Genomic DNA, 15,719 nt, shown 5'->3' with positions numbered 1-15,719 from the left:
GGAGAATTTGTTTGTTATTACAGTTTCCTATAGTGGGCATCTGGCATGCCAGCCAGGCCATGGTATGATACATCGTAGAGTGGGAACAGCTATAAGACAAGCCAAGAAGCTTCTTTTTTCAAAGGTTTCGTTTCATCTTACACTCGCGCCTCGCCGTCATGCGTCGTCATGTCCCTTCCCCCCCTGGTTATTTTTTCATTTCATTTTTTATTCGTTTAGGCGTTGACAAAGCCCTTGACGTTGTTCAACCAACGGACGTACTCGCGCTGCTCCTTGACGTCGATGTAGTCGGGGGCGAAGACAGCCAGGGCCTGTGTGATGCCACGCTCCTCAAGGTAGCGCTCCATCAGGATCTGCAGGTCCTCGTCGAGGCTGCCGAAGGGGGGGCCGGGGTAGACATCGCCACGGGCGTGGGCGACCTCGGCGGAGGCGGCGTGGGCAAGCTTGCCGTCCTCGTAGTAGAACATGTTGTCGACAACAATAGCGCCGTCCTGGGCGGTGGCATCAATGTTGAGGGCTCCAGGGGTCTTGCCGGGCTTCTCAACAACGATGCTCAGGCGGCAAGGGGGAGCAGCCTCGTCCATCTCGCTCTCCTCCTCGATCTCCTCCTCGGCGGGGGCAGAGCGGGCGCCACCGGTAGACTGGACGCCGGCCTGCTTGTTGGAGTTCTGGACTTCAGAAGGGTCGTACTCGTCCTCCAGGGCGCGGTCCTGGTCGTACATCTCGGGGTCGTAGTTGGCGAGGTCAGCGATGGAGAAAGTAATGGTGATCCTAGACTTGGTTAGCGTCGTGTCGTGGAGTTCAATCGCATAGGAAAAACTCACTTCTCCTCGCCAAACTTGCGAGTAAGCTTGACCTCCTCCTTGCCAGGGGTGTCGTGGAGCTCAAAGGGGCTGTTGTCGATGAAGTCCTTGACGCTGGCGGGGAGCTGCTCGTTCTGCTTGACCTCGTCCTCAAACTGAAGCTCGCTTTCAAGCTTGGCGACGAGCTCGGCATCGGTCTCACCAGAAGCGGCTTTCCTGAAGGCAGAGCTGGAGAAGGCAGATGCGCGCTGAACGCCGCTCCATGAGGAAGCCTTAACAAATGCGCTCGGGCGAGCAGCTTGTCTGAGGGAGGCCGCAGAGATGCGGGTAAGAGTTCTGGGCGCAGAGCGCGCGATGGATCTGATGGAAAGCATTGTGGCTGGTATTAAAGGTTTTACCGAACAGGTGTTGTTGACAATAAAAAAGATTAGAGAGGTGGGTAATTGGATCGTGCCAGAAGCTTTGGAGAGCTCCCAAAATTTTTGACATCAGCTCAGAGAGCATCCGGCCAAAGGTTTATCCGATGACCCTGCATAAACCACCTGGCAGCGTCTGAACAACCTCACCTCCACTCATTCTCGAAGCACTCCACTCAGGATCCCATTAAATAACTCCAATTGTTTTGGACTAAGCTGAAAGTGGTAGCAACAGGGGCCACCGCAAAGACTACGTTCTTCAATCCCATGCTGGTCTAACTGAACTTGTCTTCCATCATGGCGAATCCTGTTAGCGATGCCAGCACCGCTGAGTCCAGACATCGGCATCACACACGGAAGATGTACGATGCGCTGATAGCCTTCTGGAACAGGGATAACCAAAAGAAATTCTTCGTTATCCTTTCTTTTCACTCGGTCGGTACTCTCAACTTAGACTCACACGCTGCAGCATCGATGGTGCGCGACGGATTCGACGGGTCCTTTCCTTGCACTTCCAACAATGATATATCGTGCTGTTACTGTCGCTGCTAATTCCCAAGTCGCAACTCCCAAACATGCCATTCTTCTTGGCAAGCATGCACTGCCTCTCTGAGATTAAAATCGTGTCTTCGCAGCTGCAAATATTGCAGATGCGCAGATGTGTGACGTATTTGCACATTTTACTGTTCTCGTAAGCTGGCTGTTGCAGACAAACAAGTAGCTTGCCAGGACTTACCTTGGTTTAAGCAATGTGCTCAATAGATGTTACGTTGGAGTTCAAGGTAAGGGCAAGATTGGAAATAAATGTATCGAAAATGACAAGTTTCAAGACGGCAATATTGTGATCGGAGATCTCCTCAGAAGATATACTCCTGGTTCAATTGAAGCACAGCATGCTTTAGGAAGTCTGCGTGAGTTGGTCAGCAAACACCTCGTGTTATCGTGAATGCGAATGAGTTCGGAACCAAGTACCAATCTCCCGATCTTTCGGCAGCTTGCGATCTGTTACGGTGTCATGCCACTAAAGGATCGATCTGAGTCGAGTAGAGATGTTTTCAGGGGCAGAGTTGAAAGCGTGTAGCCGTCTCTAAACTCTGAGAAACAGAGGAAGTGTTGGCTGTGTGATGTACCACGTGAACAGACAAGATTTAGGATAAGCATGAGGCGCCAGCCATGCGATGGAACAGTCTCGTTTGGCGAACACGGTTCCAAGGGTATGGTTCAAGAGGTGCCGGGCAGATTCCGGCCGCGTTCTGAGTCGCATAGCCACTTGCGAAGCTGGCGAACAGAGACACCAGGCATCAGAGAAGAAGCCTTGGAATATGCGAATGGACAAGGATATCGGACCGCCACATAATCGTTGTTTAGTGTGCAACTAGATGGACCAATGATTCTCCAGCGGAAACTCGGGATGCGTTGATACTGGACTGCAAGATGAATAGGTTACGGTGGTCCTTCGTCTGCAGCATCTGTCGTAACGGTTTCAAACAAGACCACCACGTTGACTCTATATGACACTGTACAAACCCTGCTGGTAGATTTTGCAGGCTGAAGGATGCAATTGATTCAGCGCATCTCCATAACACCACATGTCTACCACGTTTACCTCTAGAATACCATACACACATGTGTAACGGCGAGAGACAACAAGCAGGTGAGATCGGTAATCCAGTGGTCGACCAGGTGGAATCTGCTGTGATCCAGGCCGTGGTCTCCACACCTCACACGTCCTGCTGTATGTAACCGGAGAAATAGTCTAACATTGTTGTTACGGCGGATGCTTGTCTAAGACAGTGACCCGCGGAGACCCCCGCAAACGCACATTTCGTAGTTAAGCCGAAAGTCCTTTTTGTTTCTCATGAGTTGCTTCTCGTTTTTACCCGATGGCCCAATCCTGATGAATGGTTCCCAATCTCAAAACGCCAAAACGCCGCTCTAATCATCACTTTTTTATGAGCTACCCTTGGGAGGGAAGCTGGACTTCTTGATGTTGCCATCACTCGTTATCCTCACCCAAGCGACAGAGGGGAGGAAGGACCAAGAACCCTCCCAGCGGTCAAGAAGGTTGACGTTGGATTCATTTGTGAGATCCGGCAAGACTGAAGTCGTGTTAGTATGTAGACCAATGAGAGTCTGGAGTAATAGCCAAGCGAGTTACTAACAGAAACCAATCTTGTACTCCTCTTCGAGGGTAGCAATCTTCATCTTCAGCAAGTCCTCCTTGGCGCTCGCAGGACGACCAGGGCGGCGGGTCTTTTTGACCTCAGCGTACTCCTCATCATACTGGTGCACGAACCTACTCATAGTTAGTCTTCCAAATCGACGAGCTGGGGGAAACACGGGCGTACTTGTGGATAAGCTCCTGAATAGTGGCCAGCTCGAGAGGAACGGAACCCTTCTCTTGAACAGCCTTCTGAAAATAAGAGGCACGGTCAACTGTAGATAATAAGTGTCCGACCTCAAAGCATGATAAAATTGACAAGGGGTTATCGTACTCATAGGCTGCTCCTTCTTGCCTCTGGCAGCAGCAAGCTTCTCCAGCTTTTGGTCTCTCACCGACGCCTTGTGCAGGCGCTTTGAGTCTCGGGAGAACTCATGCAGAGCTTCGACATGGCCATTTCGCTTCTTCGCAATATGCTTGCGCGCCTTTTGTAACGTTGTGGGCATTTTGAAGACGATATTTGACACGAAAAAGGATGTGATAGGAGTAGAGAAAATTCCCTTGAGTGAGACACTGGGTTGAAAACGAAATTGGGATGCCTCTCTCTGTCTGTCGGTCTGTGCCCCACCAGATGAAAATCCCATCCGCCTCTGCATTGAGCTGCACGCACTCTCAGGAAAAAAATGTTACCCCACAATTAGGTGAAAAGGGTCCAATGATCTTCAGCCAAATTGGGACAGAGTGACGTTGCTCAGCGAATCCCAAGCTCTACGCGCTAATCCTCTTTGGGGCTGGATTTTGAGCCCAGGCCACAGTAAAAAAAAAAAGGTCGCGATATGGCCTGACGCGGTGAGCCCTCCCGCGTTCCAATATAGCAGGACCAGGTCCCCCCCGGGCGTCCCTTTCCCGTGCAGGAAGCCGTGGTTCACTCCACTTTCACACCTTTACTCCTCCGACCTCAGCTTCGACCGTGAATCTTGGTCAACTCCAACCTAACCTTCTTGCTGTCGCCCGCTTGTCGTTTGTCGCGAATAAGAGTCGCTCGCTTGCCACCGCTATTTCTGTGGTTAAGTGCTTGCTTTGTTTACATTTGCCCCCCCAATCACCTGACCTGGCGTATCGACCCTCCCAACTACGCGAAGCCACCAACTCTCCACGCGTCTTCGTTCTCGACGAATGGCCTAAAGCATTGATTTTCCCATTGTATGTCCGGGTTGTGGCCTGTGAACTGGATTGAGAAGCGACCGCAAGGCGTCAGGTCCTTTGAAGCTGTTCACTTCGAAGACCTAGCCGTTCCCTGCGATTAACCATGGGCGTCTCAGGTACTTACTCTCTCCCTTGTTGCGGGGTCTCGTGCATTGGGTTACTCACATCTACCAGGCCTTCTCCCGCTGCTCAAGTCCATCCACAGGCCGACTGAGCTGAAGAAATTCTCGGGCGAGACGCTTGGCGTCGATGCCTACGGATGGCTTCACCGTGGAGCTATTGCCTGTGCTGTAGACCTGGCTCAAGGCAACCCCACTCGCAAGTGAGTAGCACTAGCTGAAGGCCCTTGGCATGCTCGAACTGCCGCATGTCCCTGTAACTAACGCTGCTCTAGGTATGTTGACTTCGCCATGCACCGGGTGAGGATGCTTCGGCATTTCGGCGTCAAGCCCTACCTGGTTTTTGACGGCGACTTCCTCCCCAGCAAGGCCGCCACCGAAGATTCCCGAGCCAAACGCCGCGAAGACAGCAAGAAGCTGGCCATGGAGCTCGTCAAGGCCGGAAAATCGTCTCAGGCCCAGCTTGAGTTTCAGAAAGCCATCGATGTCACACCGGAGATGGCCCGCAATCTCATCGATGAATTGAAAAAGATTGGTGTCTCGTACGTCGTTGCACCGTACGAAGCCGATGCCCAGCTCGTCTACCTTGAACGCCAAGGTCTAATCGACGGCATCCTATCGGAGGACTCGGATTTGTTGGTTTTTGGTTGCAAGCGGCTCCTCACAAAACTCGACCAGTATGGCAATTGTATCGAAATCAACCGGAGGGACTTTTGCGCGTGTCGAGAGGTATCGTTGACGGGCTGGACGGATACCGACTTTCGCCGTATGGCTATTCTCAGTGGATGTGACTATCTGGAGGGTATCAACAACATGGGTTTGAAAACAGCGTACCGGATGCTACGCAAGCACAAGACGCCTGAACGATTAATCCGGATGATTCAGTTTGAGGGAAAGCACCGCGTTTCGGAGAACTACCTGCCACGATTCTTTCAGGCCGAGTTAACCTTCATTCACCAACGAGTGTATTGCCCAACGAAGAAGCAGATGGTTTGTCTAACGGAACCCGAGGAGGGTAAAGGCGTAGAGGACATGCCGTTTATCGGCGCCTACGTTGAGCCCGAAGTAGCCACAGCTGTTGCTGTCGGAGACATCAACCCAATGACGAAGAAGACGATTATCCCCGCGCCCATGCCCGGCTCCAAATCGGATGCCAAACGGAGGCATTCGCAATCTGCCGAGGTCCTTGCGGCGAATGCCTCCTCTACCCGCACACGTCAACCTGTCAAGCCCATCGACTCCTACTTCAAGGGCCATCAACGCATTCCCATGGGCGAGATGGATCGCAATTGCTTCTCGGTTGACCCGCAGCGGGTTGCTGCCCTTACTCACAATGGTCTCGTACCCCGCGTGTTTCCTCTGCCCAGACCATACATCGAAGGTACATCATCACAACCGAGTAATAGCTCTCGCTCTGTTCGAACTGGACGTCCAACAACCTCTCCACGTCTTCATCGGCGGCGGACGGAACCAGTCCAGGCTACGCTAGAACCGTATGCGCCATCAAGCTCTGACAGTACCCGTCGTGTTACACTCGGCGAGGCGACAAACACTTTAGACGACATTGATGCGTTGATGAGGAGCAGCTCTCAACGACCGCCAAAGAAAGTCCGACTTTGCGCAGACACGGACGAGCCCGAAACCAAATCTGAGGAATCCCAAAAAAGCAAGTTCTTCCCCAAGGCTGGAAGCACGAAGACGAACAAGAAAGACGGCTACTTGTTCTCCGACGACTCAATCGACGAGGCATTGTTAAGCCTTCCAGACATTGACGAATGGCATAACCCGAAACCGAAGTCAATCTCGGTTTTTGAGGAAAGCCAGAGCACTGAAGCAACTACCAGCACGGACAGCCAGTTCAGCAAAGATGAAGAGATAGCGACCACGCCCCTTAGTGACCTCTCCGAAGAAGAGGAAACATCCGGATTGAAGTCTACCGCCTTATCTACCGAGGCAAGTTCACAGCAGTCGATTCTGCAGAAATTTTCATACAAATCTCAGCCGAGTCCTGCCACTTCAAGCCAACCCGAAACACCGGGATCGGCTGCCTCGAGACAGTCGTCCATTTTCACGCCTTCGACCGCCGCTCCGTCCACGGCAGCATCGTCCATTACTTTCTCCGCCGGCTCAACCACCGAAGCGCCAGTGTCTAAGACAACCCCATTGCTCACCCCGCTCCAACGCCTCGGCGCCCGTGCGCTCCAGCGAAAGAACCCTCCCCCGCGCCGGACACTGTCTCCAACGAAGAGTGCGATCCAGCGGAGCCCCAGGCGCAGCCCGCAGAAGAGCCGACTGCTCAAGTCAATCCCCGTTAACCCCTCGTTCGTACCTCTGCCCAAGGTGGACCTGGCAGAGGTGGAGGCACTGAATGCGCCATGTGGAAGCGAGGACCAAATCATACCAAACAGCGACGATGAGAACGATGACGGCCTACCGCAAGGCCTGGATGAGACGGAAAAGCAACCGCGGGCCAAGGCCCTGAATCTCTCTCGTTTTGTGTACAGCTGAATTTTTACAAATCACCACAATTGTTGATACGATACCCCCAAACGTTGCGGCATTATTCTGTTATATTCATTTCCCTGTGAGGGCGCCAATCGAGCAGCCTTTGTGTCGTGGCTGGCACCGTGTTTTCAGGACACATTATTGAGGTATCTTCTCGCGCATGGAGTAGAGAGGAACTTTTTTTTTTTAGACGTTAATGAAACATTCAGGAGAGTAAATGGACTTTTGTGCTGTTTGGAGTGAATGAAAGCAGCATTTCCTTCACGTCAGGGTAAAAAGGGCGTGAAAGGTTTTGAGAGGGGGAAAGCGACGGATAGGTATTTTTGTATGCATTCAGTCAAGGCGTAGGAGTTTTTTTCTTCACGAAATGGATAGGAAATTATGTCATGGCCGGAAAACCCGGTATTGCATTACTTGACAGCAATGGTGCATCACTCATGATTTTGAGAAAAGTTTACCGAGTGACGATGTCGTCGGCACTGAGCCCAGGCTGTCTCGGCTGAAGCTGAGGCTGAAGGCTAAAAATGGTCTGGACGGGCGGGGGGTTCCGTCTGCCAAGACTGGCTCTCTCTTCAAGCCCTGCGTCAGGGAGGGGGGGGGGGGGGGGGGGGGGGGGGGAGGGGAGCGGGGTGAAGGAGTAGGTTGCCGCAGCCAGGCAGGCAGACAGGCAGGTAGGTAGGCAGGTAGGCAGGCAGGCAACAAAGTTGTCGGAATGTCCCCATCGTCATCGGGGGTCAAAGTCACAGTCACCGTCCCAAAGCAACAAACCATCTCTCAAAACGTGTGTGTAGCGAGTCTAGACAATTGGCTTCCCCTGCCGGGGAAATAAAAAATGAAAATGAAAATAAGACAAACTTTGAGAGAGAATTATAAAAAGGTTTAAAAAAAAAGAGAGAGAAAAAAGAGGTCAACGTCAGAGTTGCACGAACACATACTCAAAGTTTGGTATCACACAATCAAGAGAACGAAGGGAGATAGCCATCACCCCCTTATCCATCACCGGAGAGCTGCATGGGAGGGGAACTCAAGACATGACTTCGCCAAAAGGCATGATGCATAATAAATCGTCGCCTTGCCTGGGACATGCGGCGGCGGCGTGTAACCGGAAGTCCTATACCATACACAATGATGATGCCCCATGATGCGCTTCATCCCGCGCTAGCCCAGATAACCGTCCGTTCTTTAACAAAAAAATGTCATCAATGATCTTAATGTCCTCCCATGCTGCTGCCATAGATGAAGTGTGTGCAGCGTCTCTCTAACTATCTGTACCACAGCCGTGACCGATATGATGCCTTGTGAGTATTTACTGGAACCCCAAACACACGAAAAGCATGAATGCGGGAGGCAATGGCAGGAGCGCTGGAAAGATTATCTTTTATCATTCCGCGTCTGATTCGGTATGTCGTGGTGATTCTTCGTATTTGCTTCAGCGGCGGCTGCTTGTAGCAGCGGAAGCCGCGGGGTTGTGGAGATCCACATTAAAGGTCCAGCGACCTGGGCCTGTCAGCAATTGTCATGTCTTTCAATTTTTAAGCAAAAGACTTACCATTGGCAAGGTTGTCGGCAGTGTCCTCCAGAAGAATGATGCGTCGCTTCTTGCAGTATGATGTCTTGTCCATGATGTCTACCTTCAGCTTCTTGTCGCAAAGGTCTGTGACGGGTTTCTCAAACATCTCCGATAGTGCTTCAACCGCCATTTCCAGGTCTTTCTGGTTGTCCTCGAAAATTTCTGTAAGGTTGTTACGGGCCAGGTAGAATGCGAAGGCATACGTCCACTTAAGCGTCTGTCTACAAGTTTGGAGGGTCTGCGAGGCCTGGTTGAGATATTGCACCTCGATCCATGACATTCCGGAGGCAGTCTGCAGCTGCACCATCTTCTTCTCCGTCTTATGGTAGATGTCTTTATCCAGCTTGGCAGACTGCTCGTGGTTGGCGTAGCGGTTGTAGTAATGCAAATAACGCTCTAGTGATATGCGGGACTTGGCCTGTGCATCGCGAGCTTCGGTACCGCTCTTCTCTTCGAAACGGTTGCAGTTGTACCAGCTGGTGCCATGCTCTGACCACAAGCCCATGCACATCCAACAGAACTCATGCTTGCACTTACGGCAAGTCATGTGGTTGCAGCCACCATTCTTCTCGATGGTGGAGTTGCACTTGGGACACTCCTTCGTGTTGGCAGAAATCCAGTTAGCAGTTTCTGAGTCGTCGGCGCATTTCTTGAGCCATCTCTTGACAAGCTCGCAGGGAGCAGGCTGGTGGTCGTTGAGTATGCAGCCGAAGCAGAAGCGGTGACCACATCCGCATGCAACTGTGGGGACAATCCTATCAAGGTCCTTCTTCTTGATGGCGCACTCGATGGCGTTCGGGCAGTCTGGTGCGGGGCACCATTTAAGTGAATCCTTGTCCTCCACGTATGTTCGGTTTAGTAGTTCGTGATATCGTGACGCGAGCTCGGGGGTGACGAGGAGATCGAGAGATTTCGAGTCGATAATGCGGCCGCAGCCCTCAGCGGGGCACTGAATGCGGGCGGCCTCGCCCTCTTCCCTGATCTTCTGGGTCAGGTAGTGTCGGTAGCAGTCTACGCAGTAACGGTGGCCGCACTTCAATGAGAACGTCTGGAGTCCTTCCTCGTCTTCGCAGCAGATGTCGCACATAAATCCTGGGATAGCTTCCAACTTGGGCGGGCCAGTGACCTTGGATCCAAGCCCCGCAGCTTCCAGTACCTTATTCGGAGTGTCCATGTAATCCTCAATCAATCGCTCCTTGTTCCACCTGAAGTGCCGCAACAATATCGCAACGTCTTCCTTGCGGATGTTGAGGATCATATTGACTTCATCGATCATTTCATCCTGCTGGCTTTGAATGTCTTTGGGCTCGTACATCTTGAAAGAGATGTCATAAGCAACCTTCTTTTTGCTATCCGAGTCCTTAATTATGCCTAGGTCGGCGTCGGGTTCGTCGTCGAAGTCGTCCTCATCAAAGTCTGTACAGATAAAACACGTTAGAAGAGCGCAGATGAGCATGACGAGGGCACATACCATCGGGACCCGACATGTCCTCGCCACTGTCGTCTTGCATGATCTCGTCTTCGCTCGAAAGAGCGGACATGAAGTCCTCCTCAGAGTCCATCCCGTTGCTAGCAGTAGTGACTGGAGTTGGGGGAGCGTCTTGTGTGGCAGCTGAGGCGATCCTCTTGTTGGGCAAAGTGTCTTGAGTATTGGAGGATATCGTCGCCTCAGCGGCCTTTCGCTTCCGCGTGGTGGGAGGAATGGTGCCGACTACAAACGGAGGCGATGGGAGGGTTTCCGCAGATGGAAACGGCGAGACTTTTAGTCTGAGGTCAGAGGTGAAAGATTTGGCCTCAACTGGTGGAGGAAGAGTTCTGGTGGTCGAGTGGGCTGTGTGGTGGTGTTAAGTTTCGGTGGGAGTCACTCTTAGAGTGGAGGGGCCGATAACGTCCAGGCTGCGATGATCCAAGGCTGAAGCGAGGACCGATAGCGAGAATGGAGAGGACCGACAGAGGCAAGGGTTTGGGAAGAATAAAAAAAAGTACGTCTCGGCGAAAAAGAGTCACGCTCGCCGGATTACTAACGAGAAAGAGGGCTCGGTCGGCTGCCTGGGGAGTAGTTTAGAACGCGAAGGGGCGGTCAGGTAACGAGGTATAGGATTATCAGAATGTGGGATGAGTGCAAGTAGAGAGAGGAGAGAGTAGAGTGTGAGTGAGAGTGTGCAACAGGTGTGGGTTGGGTGGATGGATGAGAGGCGGGAGGGAGTCGGGACGGCGGTGTTAGGCGTAAGGCAGTAGCAGTGAGCAAAGAGAGGGACCTGGGACGGTACCAGGCTGGGTTGGTTGGAGTGGGTTGGATGACGGAGTTGTTGGTTGGAAGGCATGAAGGGGCCTGCTTGTCCACTGAGGAGACACCTTACCCTGCCTATGTCTGCCCACTGGGGCTAGCCTGGCTCTGGCTGGCTGACTGGATGACTGATCGGTTGGGGTTAGGAGAGGGGGGAGCCCAGACGGATGCTGGAACACACTCACTGGCTGACGGAGACGGTCGATTCCCTGACCTGGGGGCCGTCTGGAACTATCGACGCTACGTACCAAACGTGCCTACCTTGTCTTTTCCTGCCCTTGAAGCGGGAAACCAGGGGTGGGAAAAAGGAGGAGGGAGCGGACAATCAAGAAAATGCTTGATTGAGGGTCAAAGGTCACCGGTTCTGATGCGGGCACCAAGTTTGCGGCAAACAGTTCCTGCGGCTTCTGCGGTACATACGATACGGTACTGACCCTGGCGCAGGGTTGCGGATACAGTCGGTCAATGTAAGGTGCGCGCTGCCCTCGTTTCTCTTACAAAGGGCACGGGGAGGGCCATTACCACTGCCCACCCATCCATGAGGCCGAGTCCAGTCGCAGCCCCGTGCCAGTGTCGGGGCAGCCGCAAGTTTTGCAGAGTGCAAGTGGCCTGTCCAGTGGCTGCATTCGACTGCGGACAGGTGACTCCTTGTCAATGAGCGTGTCAATGCCCCTCTGATGCGATTTGCGGCCTCAAAAGCGCCTTTCCCAGAACGCCTCCCAAGCCTGGGACCAGCCTGGTGTGGGTGGGTTGCATGACGCTGAGTGACTTGCCCTGAGCGCCACCACTGCTGGCTGTTGCCTTCCAGACTCGGGAGTTCCTCGGTCGGAGGTGATGCGTTCATTCATTCACACTTTCCCCTTGGCTTAGTCATGCCAGTACTGCGAACACACTAAGTACTAGTAGTATGCTGAAGCATCTTCTTATCGATAAGCCCCTGAAGCTTGATAAGCCGAAGCGGCGGTGGCGGGGCACTTTGTTTCTTTCTTCGCCCCCCTTCTGCCATTTGTCAGGCGGGGACGGCCCGGTACCATGTGGTTCCGATTTCGCCGGGTCGGGCAGCTCGGCTTCTCCCAACCGGCTGACGTTTCGGCCACACCGGCCGTCATCCGCCTCTGAGAGGAGACTGCGGTGGGCGTTAAGGATGCAAGGCTATTGGGCCATGTTGCGAGTTACAGAAGACTTGATTATCGTTCACTGATTGGCTCGTATTGGTGAAGATAAAGACCCAACATTTTGCTGACTAAACGGATACATGCAGATTGTAGATATGTAGTAAGAGTATTCTTTACTGGTAAAATTGGCCATTTCTCGAAGATCTTGGATTGGTTAATGTATCTTCCGGTATACGCTAGCTTTTCTTCATCCTACAATCTCGGCCCAAATCTCGTTCTGCCTACCTCTTGTTCCAATGGTACAGCTCTTATCCACTTAACCCAGGACCTTGTCGGCCAAAGAAACTTCCCCAATCGTTAGCTGTCACTGCGCTCCTTCATATTGTAGAAGCTTTGACTTACCCTTGGTGCCAATGTTGTCGGGCTCGACGTGGGCCTCCTTGACCTTGCCGTCCTCAATTACCAGAGTGTAACGCTTGCCACGGGTGTTGCCGAAGATGGCAGTGCTGTCGAAGTCCAGGTCCAAAAGCTTGGTGAACTCGGCAGTCGGGTCACCCAAGAAACGGATCTGTTTACACTTTAGCATTCCAAGCTCGCCTTGTTAGATGTCATAGCCATTCAAACATACGCCAGTCTCGTTTGCGGGGTCCAGCTGCTCGCCCCAGGCCTTCATCCTGTTCAACGGTCAACACCAAAGTCACATCGTTTCTCTTCCTCCCAGCTGGAACTCACACAAAGGGGTCGTTAACAGACACAACAAACACGGCTCCAGCTTCCTTGAGCTTGGGGTGGTTGATGTACGAAGGGATGTGGCTCGCCGAGCAAGCAGGCGAGAAGGCGGCGGGGACACCGATGATGAGACCGTTCTTCACCTTGGAAAATTCTTCAGACAAGCTGATCTTGTTTCCAGGAGAGTTCTCGACGAGAACAGGCACATCAGGCACGACGTCGCCAACCTTGACGAAAGCGCGGGGAGTCGAGTGGAATGCACGAGCAGCGGGCGCGGCGGGACGGGCGAGAGCGACCCTTCTAGCAGCAGCGCGGAAAGCCATTGTGTCTGTATGAAAACAATTGGTTCGAATTGCAACTGTTTTAGGGTCGATGCGATTGAGTATTTTGAGATGGAAGGCGGGTGAAGTTGGATGGATATGTGTTTTTGAAGCTCCGTCGACCTCTGGAGCTGAAAGCTTAAGCTTGGGAGGGGCAGGGGCAACCGCGTCCCAATTGAGACATTCGCTTGGCTGGAGCTGGGAAATTGCAGCATGACATCACAGCGACGCTGCCAATGGTCGAACAACCCCTGTGAGACACCCAACAATGCAATGCGACCTTTGTAAACCGCCATCTGCACAAACTCCTCTAATAATGTCAGCATTTGAGAAGCCTCACCTTTCTTTTCGCTACTTTCTCATCTCTCAAAGTCCTTGCCTACATGTCGCTTTAAATAGGCCTCGGCTCGAATTTACTGTTTTGAACACCTGCATCTGACATCGGGCTTGGGGTATCATTCATCATTAGGGGTATTCTGCTTTGGCCGTCGCGGCCCTAGTGTCTAATCCCAGCTTTGCTGCGGTTCCCTCTACGGCTCTGTCTTCAAATTGCCATTATCAAGGAGCCGTCAACTCTTGCCTCACGCTTCCATCACCGTACTGCTCTCCAACATCATATCTCTTAGACTCAAGGCTTCCCGTTGTTAGTAACATATGTGGGAAGGGTAAGAGAGGAAACAAACCTCCAAGCGAGATTGCCTGTGCAAGTGGTCTTGAGCGCTGCCGTCACTCGCCGGATTTGATCGGCCTCGCCCTGATGCTGACGGATAAGGCGAGCCTCACAGACGTCGAAGCTTTTCACGGCCTTTTCGATTTCTCCTACCACGTACTCGACGACATCTTTCAGCTCACCATGGTCACCGTTCCAGAGAAGGACGGGCACAATACTAAAAGTTCGACCTTTCCGCTGCGAAATGTCAGCTGTATTTCATTTTGAACTCATCATGGTAACTCACTAGCTCTTTGTTCAACGACAGCAAATCGTTTGTCCTGTTATGAGGCCATCAGCCGTTGTATTGTTTCGCACCGGGTTCAAGAGACTCACAATCCTATAATGATGCTGACCGCAGCCAGCATGAGCTTGTACGGGGTCGAGCCAACCACCAAAGATGACAGCTGCGTTCCTGAGGCAAACCTGCACCAGTCAGTTATCTCATCTTACAACAGGAGATGTGCATCACATACTCAGCCAGGGCACAAAGTGGTCCGGTGCCCGCCGTCCGTTTGCGAAGGTCTTCATAGTATCGATTGGTTGGCACTTCTCCGCTCTGGATGTATCTCGTCTCCGAAATAGTCGAGTCGATGTATTCGAACAAGCTGACCCTCAAAGCTCGCCGCTGATCTACCGGTTGTCAGTCTATTAACTCAGGAACTCGTTAACCCAAGCTCACCTTGGTCATATTGTCTGCAAATCGCCTGCGCAACCTGCTGGAAATCCGAAATCGCACTTGTTGAAGGCGCTTCGCGAGGAATCTCAGAAAGCTGTAGATATTGGGCAATGTACTCCTTCGTTTTAGCGCGGAACTCCCTTGCCCTCTCTGAGTTCTCGTATTCCAGCGCCTCAATGTAGTCATCAAGCCGTCCCTGCCAAAGGACCATCTGTGTTAGCGTCCTGAGTTGGTCCGCCGAGGCATTGGGCCAGAGACTATATATTGTGGTCAGCGAGTTCTGCATATAAGCAAGTTTGACTCAACCAAGGCTCACCAAGACGCAAGAAGTGCCGGATTGGCCTCTATAACGTTTTCCTTGTCTTTGGGCGAAGCAATCCTGTATCATGTCAGAAAAGCAAATCTTGGCTCGAAAAACTGGGCTTACCCGTTCAGGAGCTCAACGATATGCTGCTCCATATCAGAGGCATGCGCGTTTCTGCCGGACGGCCAATGGCTCATCATCCGGCCCAGGTCCGGGATGACTATCACCTTGCCGTCGAGACGCCGCGCCAACTCCGCGCTGTCGGTATTCGTAGTCATTTCTCGCAGTCGGAAAAGCTGACTACGCCTAGATTTTGGTTTCTTTTTTCTCCCCCGGCTTGGTAAAAGTAAGTTGCAGGCGCATTCCTTCTCCCATTTCGTGGGCGTGTGTGTCTCGTTTTGATGAGGTCGAGTTGTGGGTGGAGCATGGCGAGATTAAGTCAATGCTACCAACCCAGGGGGGAGGGAGAGAGGGGTTTTTGGCAGTGCTTATGCGACTCTGGCAGCGGGAAGATGACAATTACTCCTTGGGCACCCCTGAACAGTGATTTACTGACAGGTGTGCCACCTTTCCTTTTTGGTCTGCTGGAAAATCGCCGTTGGCGGGCTGGGCCGTATGTCTTTCTAGTGGGACCGCGGGGTCTCTGGTGTGCTTTGATTGTTCGCCTTCTGGATTATGAAACAGAGGATTGCCACCCCCCATTCACCGAGCGTATTCACTGCGGTGACCGGTGAGCAAATAATCTTTGACGGAGGCGGAAGAAATTCAAAGGTTCTTAATCGTTGTTCTTTGGGCC

At 52.4% G+C, this 15,719-nt stretch overlaps 7 protein-coding genes across 7 annotated transcripts; 1 reads left to right on the top strand and 6 right to left on the bottom strand.

Annotated features, from left to right (window-relative positions):
• Positions 1 to 215: 215 nt before the first annotated feature.
• On the bottom strand, positions 216 to 1,177 carry CTRU02_206186 (regulatory protein SUAPRGA1; the record flags this gene model as incomplete). Its single annotated transcript, XM_036728636.1, has 2 exons — positions 216 to 771; positions 825 to 1,177. 2 exons carry the CDS (start codon positions 1,175 to 1,177, stop codon positions 216 to 218), a joined length of 909 nt encoding a protein of 302 aa, XP_036579525.1.
• Positions 1,178 to 1,664: 487 nt separating this feature from the next.
• Positions 1,665 to 1,898, bottom strand: CTRU02_206185 (uncharacterized protein; the record flags this gene model as incomplete). Its single annotated transcript, XM_036728637.1, has 1 exon — positions 1,665 to 1,898. The coding sequence occupies one exon, from the start codon at positions 1,896 to 1,898 to the stop codon at positions 1,665 to 1,667; it is 234 nt and encodes a 77-aa protein (XP_036579526.1).
• Positions 1,899 to 3,169: 1,271 nt separating this feature from the next.
• On the bottom strand, positions 3,170 to 3,886 carry CTRU02_206184 (uncharacterized protein; the record flags this gene model as incomplete). Its single annotated transcript, XM_036728638.2, has 4 exons — positions 3,170 to 3,318; positions 3,382 to 3,515; positions 3,568 to 3,655; positions 3,715 to 3,886. 4 exons carry the CDS (start codon positions 3,884 to 3,886, stop codon positions 3,170 to 3,172), a joined length of 543 nt encoding a protein of 180 aa, XP_036579527.2.
• Positions 3,887 to 4,689: 803 nt separating this feature from the next.
• CTRU02_206183 (exo1 protein) lies at positions 4,690 to 7,213 on the top strand (the record flags this gene model as incomplete). Its single annotated transcript, XM_036728639.1, has 3 exons — positions 4,690 to 4,702; positions 4,761 to 4,908; positions 4,981 to 7,213. The coding sequence occupies 3 exons, from the start codon at positions 4,690 to 4,692 to the stop codon at positions 7,211 to 7,213; spliced, it is 2,394 nt and encodes a 797-aa protein (XP_036579528.1).
• A 1,426-nt stretch (positions 7,214 to 8,639) lies between these two features.
• On the bottom strand, positions 8,640 to 10,254 carry CTRU02_206182 (ring-5 like protein; the record flags this gene model as incomplete). The annotated part of the gene is made up of 2 exons (XM_036728640.1): positions 8,640 to 8,707; positions 8,760 to 10,254. The coding sequence occupies 2 exons, from the start codon at positions 10,252 to 10,254 to the stop codon at positions 8,640 to 8,642; spliced, it is 1,563 nt and encodes a 520-aa protein (XP_036579529.1).
• A 2,244-nt stretch (positions 10,255 to 12,498) lies between these two features.
• CTRU02_206181 (TSA family protein) lies at positions 12,499 to 13,234 on the bottom strand (the record flags this gene model as incomplete). Its single annotated transcript, XM_036728641.1, has 4 exons — positions 12,499 to 12,527; positions 12,585 to 12,750; positions 12,811 to 12,856; positions 12,915 to 13,234. 4 exons carry the CDS (start codon positions 13,232 to 13,234, stop codon positions 12,499 to 12,501), a joined length of 561 nt encoding a protein of 186 aa, XP_036579530.1.
• A 555-nt stretch (positions 13,235 to 13,789) lies between these two features.
• CTRU02_206180 (terpene synthase family protein) lies at positions 13,790 to 15,201 on the bottom strand (the record flags this gene model as incomplete). Its single annotated transcript, XM_070204672.1, has 8 exons — positions 13,790 to 13,865; positions 13,915 to 14,138; positions 14,188 to 14,221; positions 14,277 to 14,366; positions 14,417 to 14,573; positions 14,623 to 14,876; positions 14,936 to 15,001; positions 15,047 to 15,201. 8 exons carry the CDS (start codon positions 15,199 to 15,201, stop codon positions 13,790 to 13,792), a joined length of 1,056 nt encoding a protein of 351 aa, XP_070061776.1.
• Positions 15,202 to 15,719: the final 518 nt, after the last annotated feature.

The sequence above is a fragment of the Colletotrichum truncatum genome, assembly GCF_014235925.2.
Source record: "Colletotrichum truncatum strain CMES1059 chromosome Unknown Contig_0003, whole genome shotgun sequence".
Lineage (NCBI taxonomy): Eukaryota > Fungi > Ascomycota > Sordariomycetes > Glomerellales > Glomerellaceae > Colletotrichum > Colletotrichum truncatum.
Note: the sequence above shows the minus strand (reverse complement) of the source record. Positions and strands in the feature narration are given on the sequence as shown.